This window comes from Capra hircus, chromosome 9 (assembly GCF_001704415.2).
Source record: "Capra hircus breed San Clemente chromosome 9, ASM170441v1, whole genome shotgun sequence".
Classification (NCBI taxonomy): Eukaryota; Metazoa; Chordata; class Mammalia; order Artiodactyla; family Bovidae; genus Capra; species Capra hircus.
In genome coordinates, this window is record NC_030816.1 from 49,534,194 (window position 1) to 49,560,689 (window position 26,496).

Here is a 26,496-nt window from a genome sequence, read left to right on the forward strand (position 1 = left end):
TTATGGCATTCACATAGATAACTAGTTTTGTATTGGACTGGTGATAGCTTCCATATGCAAAGGACAAAGGATAGTTTTTCACATAAATAATTTTTTTTTTTTTTTAACTAATGCTGTATTTGATTTGCATTTTAGGTACCTGGTTAGAAGTATGGTGCGTCCCAAACTGGTGGCTCAGCCGGTAAAGCGTGAAAAACTATCCTTTGGCCTTTGCATATGGAAGCTATCACCAGTCCAATACAAAACTAGTAGAACTTTTATAAAAAAATTTTTTCTCTGCTTACAAAATGGGTCTAATATCTACTCTCTAGACTTCCATTGTCTTTAGATTTAATTTTTACCGTTCACAAGATATACACCAATATTGAGATAGTACAACTTCTGCTATTAGCATTTTATTCAAAGCAGAACAATTTAGTTCTGTACGTCGTTCAAATCCTAGTCATTTACAGGGTACAGCTGGCTTTGCCGAATAAGTGGCTAAAAGCAGCTATCTGGAAAGGGCAACGCATAAAGTTCAATTCAAGGTTCCTATAACCTGATAGTACCACTGTTCTCTCTGCAATTCTAAATAGGTCCCAAAAATCTTAGTATTTCCTAGCCAGTCGATGTGACAGGTTTTGTTTCTGGCACTGTTTTAATCAGTCTTGAACTGTTAGGTTAGCTTCGTTTGCAAGTTCCCGGTTGGTAAATCACTGTGGGAGCGTACCACAACTACTACCTGAATATTAAAGGTTTTTCAAAACCTGCTTTCCCCACCGGTCGGCTTTCTTTTCTCCCACTCTCTAACGGGTTTTTCTCTTTTCTCTTACCCTCAGTTCCTTTTACACTCAAGATGTGTAGGGGGATTTAAATTCCAATCCGGAACTCGGAATCGCTGGCCTTGAATGACGGGACTCGTAGTTTTCGTGACTTCTCCTTAACCGCTTTTCACGCAGAGTCCTTCCTCCAGTGATAAACTACAACTCCCAGAATGTATGCTCGGGCTCCCGCCCCCCGCTATGCGCACGCGCCCTGAGGCCGCAGGATTTGAATCGGCGGCGTTGTTATTGACGCCATATTGGGGCCGGCGGCGGGTGGAAGTCAGACAGTGGAGGGGGAAGCGGCTGGACGTGTTTGCTGGAGCTCCTGCCGCTGCCGCAGCCTCTCAATCTCGCCGCATCGACCACCGCTCTCTAACTTCGGCCGCTGTTCGAGCGTCTTAGGAGCCGCGTTCTAGCCTCACATCTCACGGGGCTGGTATTGACTTCTGAAGGAGCCGGTCTCCGCGCAGGAGCGCCTCAGGCGCGGCGCAAAGCCCGAACGGACGGCGGGGGCGGCCGGAGCGTCTCCCGGGGGAGCCGTGCCTGAGGAGGCGGAAGAGCCCCCCTGACGCGGCCAGCGTGAGCCGCCGCCACCGCCCCTCCTGCTCTCGCCCCGGCCGGCCCGGGCCACTGCCCCTGCCGCGGAGGCGGCGGCAGCGGCTCTGCTCCCCTCGCCGGCGCTCCGCCACCCGGCTTTCCACTCTTGAGCCCGTCGGTTAGGCTCTCTTCGGGGCTCCGCTTTTACCCGCTTCCTTCGCCCTCCCTTCCTGACTCCACCCGAGCCCGGCGCCCCGGCCATGGCGTGCGGAGCCACTCTGAAACGGACTCTGGATTTCGACCCGCTGCTGAGCCCGGCGTCCCCGAAGCGGAGGCGATGTGCGCCATTGTCGGCGCCCACCTCTGCCGCCGCCACCCCGTCGTCGGCCGCCGCGGCCACCGCCGCTTCCTTCTCGGCCGCCGCCGCCTCGCCGCAGAAGTATCTCCGAATGGAGCCATCTCCCTTCGGCGACGTCTCCTCCCGTCTCACCACAGGTGGGACTCGGTCTTGCGGCCGCCCGGGGGTGGAGGGCGAGGGATGAGGCCGCGGGACTGGGGGTGCAAGACGGCTCCCCGTTCCTAGCAGAGTCCTCGGCGGCCACATTTCTCTTAAGGAGCTCTTTCAGTGTCGGAGACACAATAGGAATAGCCTGATATCAGGGGAGGGGTCGGGGGTGGGGTGGGTAGGGATGGTGCCTTGCCGGGTATTGTAGGGTAGAGGAAGGTCTTTTTCTTTGGGCCGAATGACTGGAATCGAGCGTTTCCGTAGTCTGGAGAGCCCCAGCGGAAATGATCAGAGAGAGTGCTACACGGAAATCGAGGCAAACGAAGGGTCACACATATCACCCGAATCTCGATGGCTGTCTCCCAGAATCGATGGGTTGCACCTATTAACTCTGGAACTGGGTGGTTTGAGGCTAGGCGGCCGCCCCTCTTCCAGTTCAGACAGGGCTGATTTTAGTACGGAGGGCGTGGGGTGGGGGAGGGATGTCACTGGGGCGAGATCTAGGCCTGTCATTAATCACCCACAAGAACGCCACTTTGGCTGAGTCAAGACCTGTTTCCCTAGCAGGGTCAACAACAAAGAAAATGCTCTTCCCGAATACTGTAATACGATCACACTATATATGTCTAGACCTTGAGAAACTTGAACTTTTAATGAAAAGCAAGTTGTATTGAAATTCGGGGCTGAGTAGTTGCTTTAGTTAAAAGTGCTTTATTTCTGCCCATGAAAGTACTTTGGAAGGAAAGGGCTAGGCCTTGAAAATAATAAATCAACCCAAGATTCCAAGGGACTTCAGAATATTTTTGCTGTTCATCTTGAAACATTTCCTGAAAGTGACTGGGCAGCTACCTCTTGACTGCTTTGTACTGCGTTTGTGTCCGTTTTTTCCTATACTTTGAAAATCCTTGTGTGCCCCTGGCATAGTCTTAAGATAGGCTTATGTGGACTAGTAGTGTAAATGTTTCCTTTGTGTGTGTAGCATGCAAAGGTTTCATGTGTGACCGTTTGGTGATAATAAGATCTGTAGACAAAGCCTTTTCGTAGCTTGATTTACTTTTTTATCGTCAGCTTTAAAAAGAAAATCTGTGGGCAGTATTTAACTCTACTGGTAACTTGATTTGGAATTGACTTAAGTTTTGTAATTTTTCAGGTCATACTTTTAAAATATCTTTTTCCAAATACATGGGGAGATTCTCAGATGTCTAGGCTACCATCTTTTGCTGTTGGAACAGTGTCAAGAATGAGTTCCTGGGATTAATACTATTTTCAGAGTTTGTCTTTTTAGTGAAAGACTATCACTGAAAATTGAAATGATACTGTGGAATCTGTACTTAATAAGGCCACTTAAAAATAGCTCTAGCTAACCAGCAATAAATTTCATTTGAGGGGGGTGAATTAATACAGTGTTAGGTTTGGGAGTTAAAGTATATTGCAGTGCTAAAATAGTCTTGAGTATATAAAGTAAGTCAGCTAGGGGCTATATTTGTCCTCACTTCAAAGGGAATTAATTCAGAAAGAATTGTGATTCTTTGCAGCCTTTCGTTGATGTATTTAAAGCATTCACTAATGCAGGTGACTCCACATTTTATATTTCGGTTAAGTGGACCATTACTATTATAATAGTAATATTATACTGGAATTATTGAAATTGTTTAAGCCGGCTGATTCAAATTCACATTTTTCCAAAATATTGGTATGTTTTCTGTTTTTCAAGGTGTTTTTGGCATCTGCTGTAACTTTGATCATATCCTGAATTCTAAAGTCACACACTGATACTTATTGAGTCTTTGAAAAGTTTTTTTTCCCTAGCTATTTCAATTAGAGAACAGCAGTTAAAATTGATTAACTTTTGAGTTGCTAAAATTTACCTTTTTAACTGTGGTCTTGGAATGACATTTTACATGTAATTTAGCCTTATGTTTACACGGCCAGTTTTGGGCTTGCTCTTGTATGGTTTTGGTAATGGTGTCATAATGGGAGCTGCAGTGTTGTGCAGGTATCAAAGAGCTTCCCAGTTTTCATGTCCTCTAACTTGGAAATAATTTTCCAAGTACCTAATTTTTAAATTCCTGTTTTAAAAGTGGTGATTCTTTAAACTTGTCTAGAATGAATACCATATATCTTTAGCAGAAATAAGTAGCTAGGGTTGGAAATGGAAAGCAACTTACCAAAATGAAATTGACTGGGGCTCTATGGAAGTTCTTTATGGAGTTTTCATTTCTGTGGGTTCAAATATAATTTAAACAATTTACCACTAGGCTACTGAAGTGCAGTTTTTTTCAGAGCATGTGTATAATTTATTATGAATTTACTTTTGTTCTCTGGATATATTTATATATGTGTTTTCTGATATGTTGCTGAAGTCATGTTGTCACTTCAGGAACTGGGTATCTTTTAAACTCTAGCTTTGTTTCTTTTGGTTGTTAGTCATCTCAGGAAGGTTTGACTTGATAACTGTTATTTAAATCAATATTTTTCAAACTATTGCGACTTAATAGGACAAAGAAAAGAACTGGCAATTAAAGTTTTATTGGAACACAGCCATGTTCTTTTTTTTTTTTGAAGTATTGTCCATATCCCTTGCCGGTTACAACAGAGGGGTCAAGTAATTGTGATAGAGATTGTATTTCCCCAAAGATCAAATATTTACTGTCTGGTTCTTTTCAGAAAAAGTTTGTCCAATCCTCATTGAGGGTGTTGGCAGTTTGTAGTAATCTCAGGATGTGGAAAAAGAAAAGTGCATGATAACTGGAGATGGGGAGTGGCAGGAACCATTTGCTGTGGTTGGAAAAATGAATGCCTCTACTTAGCTTTATTAGTACTCATCCTGGCAAGTTTATTGAAAACTGATTTCAAAGAGTTCTATCCTTGTTGATTGGTTTTTGAAACCTCTCAATGTTATCACTTAGACAAAAGATTATCATGACATTCCCTAGAGCAAACGTATTTTAATAAAATCAAAATGTATGAGACTGTCGATCAAACCCAACACATTGTTATTCATAATTGTGTAGTGAATGAATGAGTGGCTGAATGAAGTGATCCTTCTGTGAACTCAACCTATTTGTGAATTTGCTAGACAGGTTTATACACATCATTTGACTTGCTACCATTGCTCTAGTCTGCCTTAGGAATTGAGTTGGATGAAGAGTTAAATTCCTTTGTAAGAGCTCATTGTATTTGCTGGAAACTTGCCATTAAGAATGGAAATTGCAGCTTGTGAATGGGGAAGGGTTTACAGGAACTTAGATTGTTCTGTAGACATTGATGCATGCCTGCAAATGGAGACACCAGCTGGCTTAAATGAAGTATAAATGGTTCTACACAAACAAATGAGATGTCTGTTGGAGGAGGCAACATTTCACTTCAGATGTCATTTATATTGAGCCAGAAGTGTTTTTAATATTTTGTGGTTATTTAGACAGCTGTTAGGTTGCTTCTAGTTTCTCAGTGGATTTGGCAAATAAACTGTTTTTAATGGTCTTTGTACTTTGGATTTTAAACCTGATATTTTATTTAGGACTGCGTATGTAGCTGCAGTTATTTAATAGTTCTATGAATTATGCATTTAAGAATCATGTAAGTCTATACGCCATTAAAAGCAGAGTGCAGTTGTATTCATTAAGCTATTTTGTTTTGAAAGTAGAAAAATGAAAGCCTGTCTTGAGCACAGAAACACATAGTGTAAACATGTCTAGATTAGAGAAGAGATTTGCTAACTCTTTGTTAGGTGAAAATGCGCCAATGTAAAGGAGAATAATAAAATTTCTTCAGTTTTCTTGAATGGCTTTATAGGAAAAAGAATATATTGTGTATTACTCAGATAGGCCTTTTCCTAAGTGTTTAGATAGACAGGAAGACAGTGATAAAAATGCTTTAGTTTTGAAAGGTTGAGAAAGAGGTTCATTGGAAGTGCCCATTTTTGTATGTTTTTGCTTTTTGAAAAGAAACCTTTGATGATTCTCTTCCACTTAAAAATGTATAATGATAGCATAGGTTAAGTTTGGACCTCTTGGGTAGTTGGTTCACGAAACAAGAAAATGAAAGGTGTTGGGTCTTTTCAAGTGCCCATAAATGAATTGTGTACAAGGTTGAGTTGTGTCTGACTCTGTGACGTCATGGACTGTAGCCCACCAGGATCCTCTGTCCATGGGATTTTCCAGGCAAGAATACTGGAGTGGGTTGCTCTGCCCTCCTCCATTCCCAACCCTGGTTTCAAACCTGCGTCTCCTACCTTGGCAGGTGGATTCTTTACCACTGAGCCACCTGGGAAGCCCCATAGGTGAATTAACCAGCAACTTATGGTCCTTGCTAGTACTTAGTAGCATTAACAGTTACTACTGCTAACCCTGTGCTAGTACAAAATGTTGTCTATGCATATGTGAAACCACAGTGCATTTCTTGACTTTGAGAAGACTGCCTACTTTCAGAAAATATGAAGAGTGGAATACTTGTTAAAACCTATATGAACCTGTCTGGCATCTGCAGGTGGTGAAGAGGTCTTCATAAATGACCTTAGTTTAAGAGATGCATCTTCAATTTTACTACTGAGCATAGGACTTCTAGAACTCAGCAGCTTACCTTGTTTCTCAACTTTTTAAACACACCTGAGAAATACCAGTGGCAGTTTTGGAGCAAAGACTGTTAGTGAAAAGGAATGTCCTCTGAATTTTGAGAGGATAGTTGGGACTTGTCTAGTTTGAGAATTACCTGCTATACCTTCTCTCAGTTAATGTCTTATATAGAGTTTTAAAATATCTACTGAATGTATTTGTTGAATTAAGGTTTGGGCAGTTTTAAGAAAAAAATATAATTTCACTTCTCCTTCTGTGACAGTAAAGCCACAATATGTGACAACATTTTTTAAAACTGTGACTCAGACAGATGAGTAGTAACAAGAAATACAGCATTTATTTTAGTTTTAAGACTTCGAATAGTATTTTGAGGCTCTTGAAGTACACCAAAAGTATTCCTTCATGTTTCTGAATAGTGATGATAAACCTGGTTATGCTGCTGCTGCTAAGTCGCTTCAGTCGTGTCCGACTCTGTGCGACCCCATAGATGGCAGCCCACCAGGCTCCCCTGTCCCTGGGATTCTCCAGGCAAGAACACTGGAGTGGGTGGCCATTTCCTTCATTGCATGAAAGTGAAAAGTGAAAGTGAAGTTGCTCAGTCGTGTCCAACTCTTCCTGACCCCATGGACTGTAGACTACCAGGCTCCTCCATCTGTGGGATTTTCCAGGCGAGAGTACTGGAGTGGGTTGCCATTTCCTTCTCCACATAGTTATGTGTATTACAATATTTGAAATAGCCCCATTTACAAGGATTTTACCGTTTTCAAAGATTTTACATGATTTTTAGGAAAAATAATTTGTAATATGAAGTTCTGAGCTTTCATTTCTAAAGGAATTGAATGATTTAAGTTAAAACAATTTTTTTTTTTTTGATGGGAAGATACTGCAATTATAATTGAGCAGGGAGAGAATCCTTGCAGGTAAATTAAAATTATAGTGTCAGCTTTGAGCCCTTTGGTCATAGTTTTGCATTGTGCCAGATTGTATAATCTTTCTTGTGATGATAGGTTTTTGAGGGTAGTGGTAGTGGTTTTTATCCTTCCAGCACTAGAAAACTAGCTCACAATATCCTTGTAGTTTGTCTTAGAGTATAACTGCTTTCTTCTCTTTACAAACTGTAAGTCACTAATTTTTATATGTCACAGATATCATAGGTCATCCTGAAGTATAAATGCTTTACAACATTTTGATTTTATTAAACCTATGATTTTCTTTTTCAGTAATAGTTTTTGAGTTTGACTGTATTTTTAAATTCTCTGTTTATGTACCTGGATTTTCTTACCATTTTTAAAAAATGTAAGTACTTCCTCTGAAAGTCACTTATTCAGGTTTTTGTGAACCCTCTTTGAGTTTCAGATTCTAGGCTGGTTAGGCAAAGAAAAGACTGTCTCTGGGTACTGACAAGAGCTGCAACTGCTGGTACTTATAAAACTATCTAAACATGAGGAAAAATACCATAAACTTAATCAAATACCTATTTTAATTCTCTGTGGACAGTTGTCCATATTAGCATTATTTTCACCTTTGACAGCTTGAGCATTGAAATTGGCTTACTGAGTACATCACACTCCTACTACTGAAGCTTATTTATTGACTGTTTCTGAAATTGTTTGTCTGTAGTGTACATGCAGACTTTGGTTTAGTATTTATTTTCATTTCCCTTAATGTTAATTCTTAGAAAACTCGCTCTAAAAATCGAACTAAAGGGAGGAAGTTTGGAGAGATGGACCTGGAAGAGTTGCTTTTCTTTCTTTTCTTTTTTTTAAAAAGCATAGCATAATTGAACTGATGTAGCAGTTTAATAGAATGGGAGTAGAATTTGAAAGGTTGCAGAAAGCCAGCTTTTCAAACATTACTTTCCTTGAACTTTGCCTTTTGTTACAAAATATTGCCTTGTTCCTAATGCTGATGCATAATTCTCTGGAAGAAAAACTTTTCTAAGCAGTATAATTGGTTAAAGCTGTAGGAGGTTTTAGGTGGTTGTGACAGATGGGGGAACCTGATCCATGGCTCAGGGTGAAATAGTACATTATCAGAGGCTGTTCTTGTACTCAGCATGTGTGGTAACGCTGACTTGTCAGTTTAGAATAATTCCTAACTGTTGAAACACCAATAAATCATTCTGGTTAGTTACAGATGCCTATCCTCAGAGGAAGCAGTTTAAAGACACTTGAAGCATCCCTTGTATAAATATCTGAATGTAATACAAACATTTTTTATAATTATCCTGTTACAGTCAGTGATTGTATTTGCAGGGTTCTAAGTAGATGAGAGTTATGTGCCAAAAGCTTACTACCTTAACAGTCATAGAGTTTGATGTTTCATTGTATGAAGTCTTAGTAGTACATGGCGGTGGATCCCTCTATTCTAACTGACATTCTGTTTTTCTGATTTATTTTCACTTTAGGTACTCATAGACTATTGACTAGGTGTGCTAGTATGATACTGGAGAAGGGTAGTAGATGTTAAGAGGTTAGGCTCTGAGATCAGGCTTCAGTTCAGTTCAGTCGCTCAGTCGTGTCCAACACTTTGCAACCCCATGGACTGCAGCAAGCCAGGCCTCTCTGTCCATCACCAACTCCCAGAGTTTACTTCTCCTGTCTTCAGTCTTTCCCAGCATCAGGGTCTTTTCAAATGAGTCAGTTCTTCACATCAGGTGGCCAAAGTATTGGAGTTTCAGCTTCAGCATCAGTCCTTCCAGTGAATGCTTAGGACTGATTTCCTTTAGGATGGACTGGTTTGCTCTCCTTGCAGTCCAAGGGACTCTCAAGAGTCTTCTCCAACACCTTAGTTCAAAAACACCAATTCTTCAGCGCCCAGCTTTCTTTATAGTCCAATTCTCACATCCATACATGACTACTGGAAAAACCAAAGCTTTGACTAGATGGACCTTTGTTGGCAAAGTAATTGTCTTTGCTTTTTAATATGCTGTCTAAGTTGGTCTTTTTTCCCAAGGAGCAAGCGTCTTTTAATTTCATGGCTGTAGTTACCATCTGCATTGATTTTGGAGCCCCCCAAAATCAACTCTCTCACTGTTTCCATTGCTTCCCCATCTATTTGCCATGAAGTGATGGGACCAGATGCCATGATCTTAGTTTTCTGAATGTTGTTTAAGCCAACTTTTTCACTCTCTATCACTTTCATCAAGAGGCTCTTTAGTTGTTCACTTTCTGCCGTAAGGGTGGAGTCATCTGCATATCTGAGGTTATTGATATTTCTCCTGGCTTGATGCCAGCTTGTGCTTCATCCAGCCCAGCGTTTCTCTTTATGTACTCTGCATATAAGTTAAATAAGGCTTGGGTTTGACTTATTCCAGCTGTATGACCTTTCAGAAGACATCGCAGTAAAGCCTTATTTTCCTCATCTGTAAAAGTATGCATTTGATAGTAGTATCTGCCTTCTGGGGATGTCATGAGAATTAAGAGCATTTCCTGCCCCTGCGTACTGGAGATAGTTAAGTTGCTAAGTCGTGTCCGACTCTTTGCAACCCCATGAATCACAGCACGCCAGGCTTCCCTGTCCATCACCAACTCCCGGAGTTCACTCAGACTCACGACCATCGAGTCAGTGATGCCATCCAGCCATCTCATCCTCAGTCATCCCCTTCTCCTCCTGCCCCCAATCCCTCCCAGGATCAGAGTCTTTTCCAATGAGTCAACTCTTCGCATGAGGTGGCCAAAGTACTGGAGTTTCAGCTTTAGCATCATTCCTTCCAAAGAAGTCCCAGGGCAGTTGGCCAACCTCAAATGGGACTTTTTCACTGTCCAGCAGTCCTGCCGTTTATTCAGTGAATAACTTTGCCTTTTACTTCTACTTCACGGAAAAAATAGAGGCCATCAAATGGCAGTGTCTTAATTTTCCCAGTACCTACTCTACCAGTGTTCTTGCATATTTTGTTTTTAGTATCACTGAGGAAGATTAAATGAGATAATTAAAGCCCTTTACATAGTGAGGGAAGGATCCCACTTGTCTCCAGAGGAACCTTTTATCCTCTGATTTTTGTCTGCCAACTAGATCTTTGCTTTTTTGGCTTTAAATAGTGTCAAGCCTCCCATTTTGAAGGAAATGAAGCATCCTCATTTTTCCTCCAGCAGTCATCCAGATTCCTCCATTTCAAAACTAGATTTCAGATAGTCTGCTTAATTCCACTGGGCTCTCAACTTACTCCTAGTATATTTGTACCTCAGATGGCTTTTGTCAAGCCAGTGATGACTTCCATGCACACAATCAGTCCCCATCTTGTTTGACCTTCCTTATAGCATTTACACTGCTGACGCTCCCTCCTTTTTGAAATAACTTGTGTATTTTAATCTTTTTTGACAGCACTGTTTTCTTCCACTTCTCCAGGTGTTCTTTTTGTTTCATCTGGCCATGAGTTCATTAGTTCTAAGTTCATTCAGCTCCACTCCTGGCTGGCTTAATAGCTCCTTTAAGTGTATATACCTATATATACACACACACGCGTATATATAAAGCAGAAATCAAAAAGCAAACGTGTTTATTCACTATCAGTCACATAATGAACATAGTGATTATGTTAATGTCATGTGATGAATCTCCTTAAGTAGGGCCAGTGAAGTTTAAATTGGTTTACAAGGTATTTTCCTGCTCAGGAAGGATATGTGTTAAAATTACGAACACCATCCAGGTGAGAGTGGCAAAATAAATTAGATCATCCTTAATGTTTTTGTGCTTGTAATAATCTCAGCTGCTACTGCTTTCCTTCTCTTCCTCTCCCATTTCCTGGCATGTCCAATAGTACATAAACCAAACACTTTTTAATTGCCAGTAGAGTTATTTTAAGCAGGGGATAGAAACTTAAATGTCCATAGTTCCAGGCAAGTAATGAGTGAAATAAACAAGATGGGGACTTGTGAATTCCAGTCTTGCTCCTGATCTGCTGCATCACCTGGAAACTCATTAGAAAATGCTTAACCCAGGCTCCATCCTTTATAGGGTTCATTTTAACAGAATCCCTAGGTGATTTGTGTGTGCGTTAAAGTTTTAGAAGCACTTGAGAACTTACACCCAAAAGGCAGCAGCCACTCTGAACTCTGCCACATAGTCCAGTACCCACCCCCAGCCACTGCCTCCCCATCAATAGTAGCCAGAAATCTGATCATTCAACTCTTGAATGTTGGCCGCATTGTTTTGAAAAAAGTTCAGGCCAGACATGTCTTTGGACTCCATTTAATTCATGAATCATCAGTTTGCAACCTCTGGTTTCCAGATAGGCCGTATCTCGATATTTATGTGGGTAAGTGTGTTTTGGGGGCCCTGATAAGTTGTTATGAAAAACAGGTTAGTTGTTTAGCTTGATTGTGTTGCCCTACAGTCCTCCTCAAGGAGTCTGCTCGTTGTCCTTCCAGACCTTATCTTGTTTTGATGGCCCATGGTTATTTGAAATATAAGCTGAAACTTGGCACTAAATGTTTTCCAAAGCTTGCATATTTGGTTTTGGATAGTTCAGTTTCCTTTTTCTCTTCACCATTTACTTTCATTTTTTGTTCTTATTACTCTGTTTCTAGCTTGTAAGCTACTGGAGAAGATAGTAAAGAAGTAAACAACGAAAGCATCATGGTTAGCACATAGAATCTAACGTAATATAAAATAGAGGTATGAAACTTCACGTGTATCAGGGAGGCGCTACCTGCTGACTGAGCATGGTTTGGATTCCTTGCATTAGTGACTCATTGTGCAGTTAACTTGTAATTTATATTTAGACCTGGAGAATTTAATAAATTGAGCCATTTACCTCAAATAAGTAATTACTATGTAGTACCAGTGAAGTAATAGAATTTGACCTGTACTAATTATAGTTATCCTTCTTCTTGTAGGGGATAAATGGATGACTCTAATGCAGTGAAATATAATGTAAATTTAGAATCTGAGTCAGTTGCCTTTAAAATACTGTAGCCAATACCCTGGTGTGCATATAAATATATGCAGCTATATTATGCTTATTAGGCTTCATGGTAATCCAAACAGAAGTTAAAACTGTAGATATACCTTGACAATCTTCTGTTAAAATTTGGTTCCAGGTTCCTTTAACATAGCAATAATTGTAAAGTAAATTTAAAATGGCATCAGCTCATTTTTTAAAATTGGATAGCTCTTGACTGGATAAGAATATTATCCTTAAGTTTCCCTCAAAGGACTGCTTAAGAACTATTCTAGTTTCTGATCAGATGATCTAGGAGAATAGTTGAAATTACAAAGGTGGGTCTCCATAGCAACTCCGAATTGTCTACTTGATAAATTAAAATACAGACATGGTAGTGTCTGTAGTTCAGAGCTCTAGATTTGGTCTGTTATTTTATTTGGAACAGTTCAGTTTTAGGTCTTAATAGCTACTGCAGGTTTTCTGTACTTAATTGTGTACAGATTTTCCATTTCATTTGTGTTCCTCCCTAGAACTGACAGGCTTTCAAGATTTATTTCATTTTTAATCCCATTGTTTGAGCTAATCTGTTTAGATGAATTTGTAGCTTCTTTCCAAAGATACTCCATGGAGAAATTAGCATGTAAAGTGATAATAAGTGGGTCTTTCATACCAAATTTGAAACTGTTAATGTTTGATCTAGTAACTATGTCAGTTGGAAAACAGGAAGTCCATACAGGTCTGGAGCAAAAAAATTAGTTTTCACGTATCACCAATTTTTAGACATTTTACGGTTATGGACTCTAGAAAGATACTTGGTGATGACCCTGCACCCCCATCCTCCATTTCGAGATTCTCCTTTAAACACATTTCTGATTGCTTCTAATTCCATTTTCCCTTCACTCTCAGCCCTGTCTTGATGCTATTTCTTTTACCATCATCAGCAGCTTTTTTTTTTTATCCCTGCTTTCTCCTGTTTATATTGTTGACCTTGTTCATTGTGTCCAGGGTCTTTAAAGCAGTCATTGGCAACTAAGATGAGTAAACAGGCTTTATTGTCTCAGGCCAGGCCTTTTCTTTTCACATTTACCTAAGCTTTTTGCTTATATATATATATATATATATATGTATACTTCAAATATTCCAAAGGAATAGGCTCATTGATAATCTGCTTATTACAGAGAATTTCTTTAGCAACCTCAGTGATATTTACTAGATTTGGGAATAAAAATGCCCTTAGTCATAAATCTGCTAATACTGACTTTCACTTAACCTAATAAGTGCAAAAAGTCTTAATATTTTACAGTTAACCTTAGAACAGTGTGTACTGGTAAATACAACAATGTTTACTAGCAAACAATGTTCACTAGTAAATAGTAAATACACAATCCAGAGGTGGTTAAATCCAAGGATGTGGAACCAAGCTGATGTGGAGGAACCATACCCTTGGATACAGGGTCGAACTACAAGTTACATAGACTTTAAACAGCAGGAATTCTGCACCCTGAAAATCCCCATGTTGTTCAAGATATAAGTATATGTAAGAACAAGGATGATGTAGTTTTAAGGATTTAGGAAAGGGATATACCACAATCATTTGAGTGTAGGTTGTCGTGAAAATACATTCTTTGCTCTGTGATTTGCTGCGAATTTAATCTATGCTTCACAAACCAAATATGAAGTCTGCATGATTAAAACTGGAATGTGCAACTGATAATGTTCGTGAAGCTTCACTTGACTTTCTTCAATGGACTAGTAAATTTGTTGGCAACACAGTGTCAGATGTCACATGTACTTGGAATAGAATGTCATTTTAGTTCCATAAGAGATGGCTAGATTTTAGTTTAAGATTAAGTGAATATAGGTACATTGTTGATGTATGTAAGGCCTTTATCTTGCTGATATGGAAGCACCTTAAGTTGACCAGATATGTAAATTGAACTTGTGAATTCTGGAATATTGTGAAGAAAGCTGAGCACCGAAGGATTGATGCTTTTGAACTGTGGTGTTGGAGAAGACTCTTGAGAGTCCCTTGGACTGCAAGGAGATCCAACCAGTCCATCCTAAAAGAAGTTAGTCCTGAATATTCATTGGGAAGGACTGATGCTAAAGCTGAAACTCCAGTACTTTGACCACCTGGTGCAAAGTAGTGACTCATTTGAAAGACCCTAATGCTGGGAGTGATTGAAGGCAGGAGGAGAGGGGGACTACAGAGGATGAGATGGCTGGATGGCATCACTGACTCAATGGACATGAGTTTGAATAACTGGGAGTTGGTGATGGACAGGGAAGCCTGGCTTGCTGCAGTCTGTGGGGTCACGAGGAGTCCGACATGACTGAGCGACTGAACTGACTGAAGTGAAATTGGACCATTCACTAAGTAACATTGTTGATCACATGTTACCAGTATTAAAGCATTTTAAGAGCACAGTGAGGCTTAGATGACATAGTTCTATCTTAATGGGTATAAAAAGCAGTGCCGTAGCATTCAGAATTCTTCAGCTCTGACAAGTGTTGACAAAGATGTGGAGCACCTGAAACTCACATTGCTGGTGGGAATGCAAAACATACAGTTACTCTTGAAAATGGTTTGTCAATTTCTTAGCCGTATAATCAGTCCATCCAGTTCCACTCCTAGGTATTTACTTAAGTGAAATAAAAACCTGTCCGCCTATGGGCTTGTACTTGAATATTCATAATAGCCCCCAGTTGGAAACAGTCCAAATGTCCACCAAAAGGAGAATGGATAAGGTGTGATGTATACCATATATACACAATGAAATACTAATTAATAAAAAGGGATTACTGGTTGATGTAACATCGTGTATGAATCTCAAAACCATTTTGCTGGGTGAAGACAAAAATCTACTCTCTAAGATGGCAGCAGAGAAAGTGGTGGTGGTAAAGGTGGTGACTGAGAACAGCTAGGGTGAGAAAGTTCTTTATTGTGGTGTGGTGGTTCTATGCATGCACTTGTCAGAACTCATCAAATTGTACATTTAAATTGGTGAATTCATTTGTAAGTTATGCCTTCAGTTCAGTTCATTCGCTCAGTCGTGTCCGACTCTTTGCGACCCCATTAATCACAGCATGCCAGGCCTCCCTGTCCATCACCAACTCCCAGAGTTCACTCAAACTCATGTCCATCGAGTCTGTGACACCATCCAGCCATCTCATCCTCTGTTGTCCCTTTCTCCTCCTGCCCCCAATCCCTCCCAGCATCAGACTCCTTTCCAATGAGTCAACTCTTCGCATGAGGTGGCCAAAGTACTGGAGTTTCAGCTTTAGCATCATTCCTTCCAAAGAAATCCAAGGGCTGATCTCCTTCAGAATGGACTGGTTGGATCTCCTTGCAGTTCAAGAGACTCAAGAGTCTTCTCCAACACCACAGTTCTAAAGCATCAATTCTTCGGTGCTCAGCCTTCTTCACAGTTCAACTCTCACATCCATACATGACCACAGGAAAAACCATAGCCTTGACTAGACGGACCATAGTCAGCAAAGTAATGTCTCTGCTTTTGAATATACTGTCTAGGTTGGTCATAACTTTTCTTCCAAGGAGTAAGCGTCTTTTAATTTCATGGTTGCAGTCACCATCTGCAGTGATTTTGGAGCCCCAAAAAATAAAGTCTGACACTTTTTCCACTGTTTCCCCATCTATTTCCCATGAAGTGATGGGACCAGATGCCATGATCTTCATTTTCTGAATGTTGAGCTTTAGGCCAACTTTTTCACTCCACTTTCACTTTCATCAAGAGGCTTTTTAGTTCCTCTTCACTTTCTGCCATAAGGTTGGTGTCATCTGCATATCTGAGGTTATTGATATTTCTCCCATCAATCTTGATTCCAGCTTGTGTTTCTTCTGGCCTAGCGTTTCTCATGATGTACTCTGCATATAAGTTAAATAAGCAGGGTGACAATATACAGCCTTGACGTACTCCTTTTCCTATTTGGAACCAGTCTGTTGTTCCATGTCCAGTTCTAACTGCTTCTTCCTGATCTGCATACAGATTTCTCAAGAGGCAGGTCAGGTGGTCTGGTATTCCCATCTCTTTCAGAATTTTCCACAGTTTTTTGTGTTCCACACAGTCAAAGGCTTTGGCATAGTCAATAAAGCAGAAATAGATATTTTTCTGGAACTCTCTTGCTTTTTTGATGATCCAGCAGATGTTGGCAATTTGATCTCTGGTTCCTCTGCCTTTTCTAAAACCAGCTTAAACATAAGGAAGTTCACAGTTCACGTATTGCTGAAGCCTGGCTTGGAGAATTTTGAGCATTACTTTACTAGCATGTGAGATGAGTGCAATTGTGCGGTAGTTTGAGCATTCTTTGGCATTGCCTTTCTTTGGGATTGGAATGAAAACTGACCTTTTCCAGTCCTGTGGCCACTGCTGAGTTTTCCAAATTTTCTGGCATATTGAGTGCAGCACTGTCACAGCATCATTGTTCAGGATTTGAAACAGCTCGACTGGAATTCCATCATAGCGATGCTTTCTAAGACCCACTTGACTTCATATTCCAGGATATCTGGCTCTAGGTGAATGATCACACCATCATGGTTATCTGGGTCGTGAAGATCTTTTTTGTACAGTTCTTCTGTGTATTCTTGCCACCTCTTCTTAATATCTTCTGCTTCTGTTAGGTCCATACCATTTCTGTCCTTTATTGAGCCCATCTTTGCATGAAATGTTCCCTTGGTATCTCTGATTTTCTTGAAGAGATCTCTAGTCTTTCCCATTCTGTTGTTTTCCTCTATTTCTTTGCATTGATCGCTGAAGAAGGCTTTCTTATCTCTTTTTGCTATTCTCTGGAACTCTGCATTCAGATGCTTATATCTTTCCTTTTCACCTCTCTTCTTTTCACAGCTATTTGTAAGGCCTCCCCAGACAGCCATTTTGCTTTTTTGCATTTCTTTTCCATGGGGATGGTCTTGATCCGTGTCTCCTGTACAATGTAAGGAACCTCATTCCATAGTTCATCAGGCAGTCTGTCAGATCTAGGCCCTTAAATCTATTTCTCACTTCCACTGTATAATCATAAGAGATTTGATTTAGGTCATACCTGAATGGTCTAGAGGTTTTCCCTACTTTCATTAGATGGTACAGAGATGTATAAAGCTAAATTTTTAAAAGTTGTACCGTATCTTTCTTCATAGGCTAGAACTTGTTCAAGACTTTCAAATGAACAAATTGTTACAGCTATCTTTTGGTACATTTTGGTTGTGCTTCAGGTGAAGCAAAAGGAAGAATAAGTAATCTTGAGAACAGTTGTGTCACCATACTGATCAAAGAGTAAGTCACACAAAAGAAGTTAAGGCCAAATTACTTTGTGCTGCTATATTTGAAGTCTTCGTGAGTAAACTTTGAATGCCTTGAATGGCACTTTTGATCAGCATGATGGTAACTGAACATAAAATGATAAATGAGTGAAGCTTGCTATGAGATCGAAACATCATTATTTTAGAAACCTCTTAAAGAATTTTGCTACTGAAAGAGTTATTTTTTTAAAAAAGGGTATGTGTGCCTGACCTGGTTGGTACAGGATGTTGCACTGGTTTATTGGACACCTCTGAATCTTAGGAAGCGTGTTTCTCTTATGGTGCTTAGCTGTTCAGTAGACAGCTATTTTATTTCACATTGGTAACTTTGTTTTAAATTACAATTTCACATAAATGGAAAAGGACTGAAAATGATGACCATGTTTAATAATAAACAAATGTTAAAACATTTTGAGAAATGTTAAATAGACATTCAACCATCCTGAGGTTAGTCTTTCCAGTGTGTGATTTTTGTATTCATGTATATTTAAAACAGATTTGTTTACGCACAAAATTTTACATAAATGGAATCTTCACTAGATGTCTTTTGCAAGACATTAAAAATTTTTTTCTTTTATTTGCAAGACTTTATTTTTTAATTACTTTCTAGTTATAGTAATGAAACTGGCAGAATCTAAATGGCTAAGGGACTGCTTGATACCCCTCACAGTCTATCTCTCAAAAGCTCTAAAAGTTCTTACTGGGGAAATAAACTGAGAAAAGAGATGTGAGATTTAAGTGTATACCTAAAAACAACTTCTAGTATTAAATTTTTCAAAAAGGATTGTTTTCATTTTACATACATCTTTAGCCTTCAGTTGCATTTCAGTTTATTTTTAAATTGCATCATTTTAGAATGGTGTGGAATTACACTCCATTATATTTACGAAACATTTTATTGCCTGTTATTTTTGTTTACTTTTGCTTTGGGTTGGGAATAACAAGCTCCCTGGGATGTAGTTTCCCATGGATATCCTATGAATTTAAGAACTGTGGTGGTGGTAAGAAAGTCTGTTTGGAGGGAGTGGGAACCTCAGGGAGGAATTTTCTGAAGAGTCTGGCTAACTGTCACTATTTTGAATTAGAAGTCTTCTAAAACTTACTATACTGGCCTAAAGGATATGCTGCTTATTTTTCATTCCTCATTTGATGTTTGTGGTTCAAGAGGATGGCACTGTAGTGTAGTGGTTTTTAATTAATCATCTTTTAATGAGTGATGTACCAATCACTTTACATGGGTTTTTACCCCAAAGATATAGGACAAAACTTTGCTGCTAAGGCTGTGATATTCATCAGTTCTGTTAAGCTTAATATTAATGGCCATGGTTGCTTAATGTATAATGGTTTTTTAGTTCACATCAACTCTGTCATTTTGTTGACCTATTGCTGCCACCTGTCACTCTTGGGTACCTGTATTTTATATACTTCTCCCTGCTTCTAATTATTTATGGTCTTGGAAAAGCCTGTTTAATAGTTCTCTGTGTGGTGAATAAATGACCTTTGAGTCTGATACTCTTAGAATATGAGTGAAATACATGTTTCAGTTCAGACTCCCTTATCTTTACCATTGAATAAAAAACTTTTTTTTTTTAACTAATGACCGCTCAGAAAGAATGGCATTTTGGAATAGCTGGATTCCAGGTGGTATGTATGTGCTATTTCTGATTGAGTGTCCCCATTATGCTGAAATGAATTCCTCCCAAAACATAAGTTTTCTGGATATTTGAAGAGAATATTTTCAGTAGAACCCAACCTATTTTTTAACTTGAAAGTGTTTGTCTTGCCAAATTTTGACTTTTTTTCTTCTAGAACAAATTCTGTACAACATAAAACAAGAGTATAAGCGCATGCAGAAAAGAAGACATTTAGAAACTAGTTTTCAACAGACAGATCCATGTTGTACTTCTGATGCACAGCCACATGCATTTCTCCTCAGTGGACCAGCTTCACCAGGTAATAAAAGAATTGATAAGTGTGAAAGGAAATGTTACTTAGCATGGGAAAAAGGAAAACAAATTGCCTTTAGTCATCAAGCTGTTATTTCTCCTTGATTTTTGAAAAAACATTTATACAGGTAACTCATGATCTCTTAAAAATATGGTACAAAAAAGGTAATAGCCACTTGGATTCCCATGACTCAAAGACAGCCATCTGTAGGTAACATCCCCTAAGTGGACTTCCCATAAATGCTATGATTCATAGCCTCTATTAAAGAAAAAAAAAATACAGCCATATGCTTCTCTGTCAGGTATAGATGTACCTTGTCTTGGCTAAATACTGCATTCTATGGATTTCCCATAATTATTTAATAATGATAGACTTGAAATTTCTCCTATTACCATATTTACAAAAATGTCCCTAAACATAATACCCTCACACACACTTGTCTTTTAGGATAATGCCTAAAGGTTGATTATTTCGATGCTACATCTGTTTTTACCTACCTTTTATTGAAGAGGATAGTTTGCAAATACACTTCTTAAAATTTAAGGTGTAAAACAGGGCTATTTGAAGTGAAGGGGATCAGTCAGTCAGTTCAGTCACTCGGTCTGACTCTTTGCAGCCCCATGGACTGTAGCACACCAGGGTTCCCTGTCCATCACCAACTTCTGGAGCTTGCTCAAACTCATGTCCATCTAGTCGGTGATGCCATCCAGCCATCTTATCCTCTGTCGTCCCCTTCTCCTGCCTTCAGTCTTTTCCAGCATCTCGGTCTTTTCCAGTGAGTCAATTCTTCACATCAGGTGGCCAAAGTGTTGGAGTTACAGCTTCAGCAGCAATCTTTCCAGTGAATATTTAGGACTGATTTCCTTTAGGATTGACTGATTTGATCTCCTTGCTGTCCAAGGGACTCTCAAGTGAAGGGGATAAGTTGGTGAAATTTTGGTAAGGGGGGGTGAGGTTAGAGACAGGATTGTATCATGGGAAAGCAAGCTCCTCTCATTTGTCAGTTTACTTCTTATAAGATCAATTAAATTGGCAGCCTCAGCAAAGCTGAGATTTTGAAAGTAAATAAAGATAGCCTTAGTTTGGTAACTGTGGACTAAAGCTGGTATGCTTTATTCTTGTATATCAGTACACAAGAATTCTGGTATTCTGTTAAGAGCTGATGCTGGACACAGGACAAACATACTTAGTTACTGGTTCCATCCATCAAGTTAATAAAGAGCAAGTATAAAGAGGAATTGGGGCAGATAAACAGGACAAACAATTGATTGCAAATCTGTGTATTTCTGTTTATAGAATACTTGCAGCAGTGTTAATCATGGGTGACTGTCATAACCCTGAGTTCTAAAAAATATTAATTTCAGATGTTCAAGAAAAGAGGAATGATGTTTTTGGAAAATAAAAGTACCCTAAGTAAATACATCAAGAGGAATGCATTCTGAAGAAATCTATCACTGTCTAAGTGGCTGCTACATTAATAGTCTTTAAGGATGCTGAACTGTAAAATTTAATGTTGAATATTAGGAATATATTCTCAGTATTTATTTTTACAAAGTCTCTCATAGCTAATAATTATTTTAAAACCCCAAAATTTATTGTTTATATTTTGTTATTCTCTCAACTCACCTTCACACTTTCCCCCCTTATATTTGATGGCATACGTCTTGCTGTTTCTTTCCAAAGTTGTAAGCTGATAGGATTAAACCTGATTTAAGATTAGGGAAATAACTGTGCTAAAGACTGATAGAAAAATGCTTTTATATGAGCACTGAAAATACTCACATGAAACCACCTCAGTTAGATGATGCTTTTCTGTGATGGCTCTAAATCTGATGAGGTTTTTGTTCATGTTGTACATAGGGACTCCATCAGGAACATCCTCACCATTAAAAAAAGAACAGCCCTTATTCACTCTACGGCAGGTTGGGATGATCTGTGAACGTTTATTGAAAGAACGTGAGGAGAAAGTTCGAGAAGAATATGAAGAAATATTGAACACAAAACTTGCAGGTAAGAGATGAGTTTTAGAGTCTTTCCAGAAACTCATCCAAAGAAATGCATTCTTTCTCACATACATTTTACACATCAATTAAATTACCCCGTCTATACTCTGGTAGGCATATTCTCTAAGAACCAGAGAATTTCAGTTCAAGAAAGGAAATGAACTTGGCTATAGCTCATGGCCCTCCTTAGTGACTTTAAGAAATAGTATTTGTTAGCCATGTAGATGAACAGCAATATTAGGAAACTAGATATTTCTTTGGATAATACCCTATCCTTTGGCTGTCTACAGAGAAGCCTGGCGGGCTACAGTTTGCTTGTGGTTTTTTTTTTTTTTTTAACTCTTGTTTTTTTCTATTTTTAGGTTCTGCTTCTACCTTTTTTTCTTTAAGTTATTTTACTTTTCCAAACTTTGAACTTTTTATCTTGTATTGGGGTATTAGCCAATTAACAATGTTTGAGGTAGTTTCAGGTGAAGAGTGAAGGGACTCAGCCATACATATACATGTATCCATTCTCCCCAACTCCTCCCTCCCATCTAAGCTGGCACATAACTTTGAGCAGAGTTTCATGTGCTATACAATAGGGCCTTGTTGGTTATCCATTTTAAGTATAGGAGTGTGTACATGACCTTCCCAAAGTCCCTAACTCACTCTCCTCCTCAGGCTTCCCTGGTAGCTCAGACAGGAACAAATCTGCCTGCAGCGCAGGATATGTGGGTTCAATCCTTGCATGGGCAGATCCTCTGGAGAAGGAAATGGCAACCCACTCCAGTTTTCTTGCCTGGAAAAATCCCATGAACAGAGGAGCCTGGCGGGTTACAGTCCATGGGATTGCAAAGAGTTGGACTTGACTGAGTGACTAACCCTTCCTTCCTTCTCCTCAGCAATCATAAGTTCATTTTCTTAAGTGTGTATTGTTTCTTTTTAGATTCCAGATATATATAATTTCTCCTTCTCTGACTTCACTTAGTATGACACTCTCTAGGTCCACCCATGTTGCTGCAAATGACACTGTTTCACTTTTATTAATGGTTGTATATATATACCACATCTTTATCCGTTCCTCTGTCAGTGGATATTTAGGTGGCTTCCATGTCTTATTGTAAACAGTGCTGCAGTAGTGCATGTATGCTTTCGGATCACGTTTTTCTCCAGATATATGCCCATGAGTGGGATTGTAGGGTCATATGGAGAAGGCAGTGGCACCCCACTCCAGTACTCCTGCCTGGAAAATCCCATGGATGGAGGAGCCTGGTAGGCTGCAGTCCATGGGGTTGCTAAGAGTCGGACACGACTGAATGACTTCACTTTCACTTTCCTGCACTGGAGAAGGACATGGCAACCCACTCCAGCGTTCTTGCCTGGAGAATCCCAGGGACAGGGGAGCCTGGTGGGCTGCCGTCTATGGGGTCGCACAGAGTCGGACACGACTGAAGTGACTTAGCAGCAGTAGCAGCATGATAGCTCTATTTTTACTTTTTTATGGAACCTCCAAACTATTCTCCATAGTGGCTCTACCAATTTACATTCCACCAACAGTGTAGAAGGGTTCCCTTCTCTCCACACCTTCTAGCATGTTTTTGGATTTTTTGGTAATAGCCATTCTGACCACTGTGAGGTGATATTGTAGTTTTGATTGGCATTTCTCTAATAAATAGCCATGTTGAACATCTTTTCATGTGCATATTGGCCCTCTGTTTGTCCTCTTTGGAGAAATGTCTGTTCAGGTCTTCTGCCCATTTTGAGTGGATTGTTTGTTTTGGTGCTATTGTCATAAGCTGCTTGTAAATTTTGGAGATTAATTATTGGTCACATTGTTTGCAAAGGTTTTTGATTTTATACCTTTCATTATAATTTTGCATCAGTCTGAACACTTGAAATTTAAGTGGCACTGTGTACATAATTTTATTAGAGTATCAATCTGCTGCATTCTTTTAATTATCCAGAATTTTTTTTCCATAAAATTTGATAATTAAGTGTAGTAGATAAAATATGTATGCTAACATAATCAGACTTTCCCCCCTGATTTTTAAGCCACAAATTTAATGGATATTGATATTGTAAACTTCATGATTAGGGAGTTGAAGTGCTAATATAGGTGAGAGAATTTGTTAGTTATATAACATCTTTTTCTGTGGCATCTAATTAGGTTACAGGTGGATATTTGGATTAATTACATACTTTACTATGCCTTTTTGTCCTGTTTCCTCTCATTGCAGTACATTACCATTCATAGACCACTTATAATAATTTTCAGAGGAAAAATATCTTTACTAAGTAAAGAAATAAGCCCCACCCAGCTTATACATGTGGTTGTGTGATTTGAGCTGATGTGTGGGTTTCCTAAGCTCCATGCTCTTTCCATTTGATAAGCTATTACTACTGAGGTTGTGTGTCTAAGTGCCAACTTAAAATTGTTTCACTATATATATTGGACTTTTGAGTTTCTCTGGCCTTGATATATTAAGAGGGCATTTTTACAAATCATCTAATTGATAATTACCTTTATTTATAGAACAATATGATGCATTTGTGAAGTTTACACATGATCAGATAATGCGACGATATGGAGAACAGCCTGCTAGTTGTAAGTATTTCATCTTTGAACCAAATACAAGACAATCTTATGGAGATGTTTGTTATAATTTATTATAATTATCTTCATACACAAGAGAACTTAACAATATCAAGGAGAAAAAGTTTGGAGGAAATAGGCAGTAAAATTGTACTCGGCTTATTAATTTTGCTTACTTAAATATCTAGGGCAGTATATTAGGGATGAAACTTTGGCGTGTGTTTAAATTTTGATCTGAACTTTGCACTCATTTTCCTTTTCTCTCCCTTTAGATGTTTCATGAATCACGTTTTCTGCATTTATGGGCTGCCTTGTTCCTTGTTGAGTTGTTGCAAGAGGTCCCAATTATGACATGCAGCAATGCCAATACCCCTCTGTGAATACAGGTTATTTCAAGCTTTCGTCAGTGGCAACCACTCTTAGGCAGCAACCGGATTTGGAAATTTCCTTGATGTCAATACCACCCGGATGTGGACCTTTGCTACCTGTATTAATGCCAGTGGCCTCATTTGCTGTATCATTACAATTTGGCTTCTATTAATGTTTGGAAAGGATTAAAGCTGGTATTCTAAGAACATGCCCTTCACTGGTTGTGTAAATAAAACTGTAGAAAGACACTTCAGATGAAGTTAGTGTGATTTTAATTGTGCACTACAGCCAAGCTATAACCAGTTGTCAATAATTTAGATGTAATTCCAGGACATTATTAAGCAAATAGCCTACAGTGCTTCCTATGAACTAGTGAAGGAGGAGGGCATTTCTGTATTCCAGGACTTCTTGGGGTTTCAAATGGGTTTATATGATTTCCCTGTTGGGATTTTTTTTTTTTTTTGGTAGTTTTTATTTATTCTATCAGTCTTTTTAACGAATGTTTATAGCTGCATTTCCCTCCCCACCCCCCACCCAGTGTATCATTGTTTTACTGCCCTTGTAGTACTGGAATTTAGTTGGAAGAATAAAACATTTACTTCTAATCTGCTTGTTTTTAATGTACAGATGGGTAGTATTTGAATAAAGCCAGTGTTTTAAATGTAAGCATTTTCCAGGAATCGATTTTCTGATAAGAATCAAAGTCAGTCTTTTCATAAACTGAGTTCTGATTCCAAATTGTCTCTCTTCTCATTGCCTGATAGAAGGTTAGTTTTAACAACTGTATACTTAAAACCTGTATACATCTAATTCCCATTCCATACATGCTTTCCAGACACAGCTCTCCTATAATGAAGTGACCAAAAGGTGCTTCAGTGAAGTTTTAAATTCTATTAACATATTTCTACTAATTAAGTCATAAATATACTGGGATATGTTTATAATTGACCTAATTAGTGGAAGACAAAAGGGATTTTTCCTTTTTAACTTTAGTGATTATATTTCACCAAAATTATATTCTTTGTCTAAAACAAGGCCAAAAAGTGGTATAGGGCCTTTGCAAGATCCTCCAGTAATCCATATGTCCATTAAGTGCTTTAGAAACATTGGTATAGCACAGGGTGGCCATAAGTAAGGTGGATAATCCTACCTGGTTTTAATGGCTGATGGATTCTCAGGCTCAGCATATTACTGACAATTGGGGCCAGATTTCAACCTTTGTTGTAGGGAGACTACTGCATGTAGGATGTTGAGCAGCATCTCTGGCCTCTACCACTAGATGCTAGTAACACCCTCCCCCAGTCCTGACACCCTCCAGACGGTGACAAATGTCAGGGCAGGGGGGTTAAAATGGTCCCAGCTGAGAACCACTGGTCTAGTGGGACAGCATTTTAGAATGCAAGAGTAAGTAAAAATTATAGAGGCGTGAGGATAGAATGTAAATATGCTTTACCTCTTCTTCACTCCAAAATGAACATTCTTTTTATATAATAAGCACATGGGAGTTTTCATGTAGATTTAAAGTTTATAAAAGAACTGGTCTGTTTTAGAGGATATGCTATAAGGAAAACTAGTGCTGGCAGTCTGAATGGAACCTCAAATGAAACTTTAATTCTAGATTCAACTTTGATCAAGAACAAAATTTCCCCTCCAGCCACATTTCTGCTTATCCCACCTTACCCCAAAATTCTTACGGGCTGCTTCCTGATTTTAACTGATTTAGTGTGTGACGTAATTTCAGAAAATGAAAAATGTGGGCAACTTCTTGGATTTATTAACAGTTAAGATTTAGATGGACCCAGTAGGTGGTGATTAGTAGATACAAGCCGCACTTTGAATTCCCAAAAAGCTCTGAAATTGCTTCCAATAAGTACAGAATTTAGTCAGCCAACAGTCATGTCATTCTTTACAGTAAAAGGCAGTGCTGGTATTGTGCTGTACTCAAGTTACTGTAATGTAACTAGGGTAAATCAAATATAATTCTC

General features: G+C 39.1%; 1 protein-coding gene across 1 annotated transcript; it reads left to right on the forward strand.

Annotated features, from left to right (window-relative positions):
- Positions 1,045–25,177, forward strand: AKIRIN2 (akirin 2). Its single transcript, XM_018053157.1, has 5 exons — positions 1,045–1,835; positions 19,427–19,570; positions 21,425–21,574; positions 24,083–24,154; positions 24,415–25,177. Exons 1-5 carry the CDS (start codon positions 1,601–1,603, stop codon positions 24,423–24,425), a joined length of 612 nt encoding a protein of 203 aa, XP_017908646.1. The 5' UTR covers positions 1,045–1,600; the 3' UTR covers positions 24,426–25,177.

Excerpts from the sequence above, each read along its gene's own strand:
- AKIRIN2 (XM_018053157.1), top strand. The coding sequence starts at position 1,601 with ATGGCGTGCGGAGCCACTCTGAAACGGACTCTGGATTTCGACCCGCTG. Across the intron at positions 19,571-21,424 it reads CAGTGGACCAGCTTCACCAG|GGACTCCATCAGGAACATCC; the intron begins GTAATAAAAGAA and ends TGTTGTACATAG. Across the intron at positions 21,575-24,082 it reads ATTGAACACAAAACTTGCAG|AACAATATGATGCATTTGTG; the intron begins GTAAGAGATGAG and ends CTTTATTTATAG.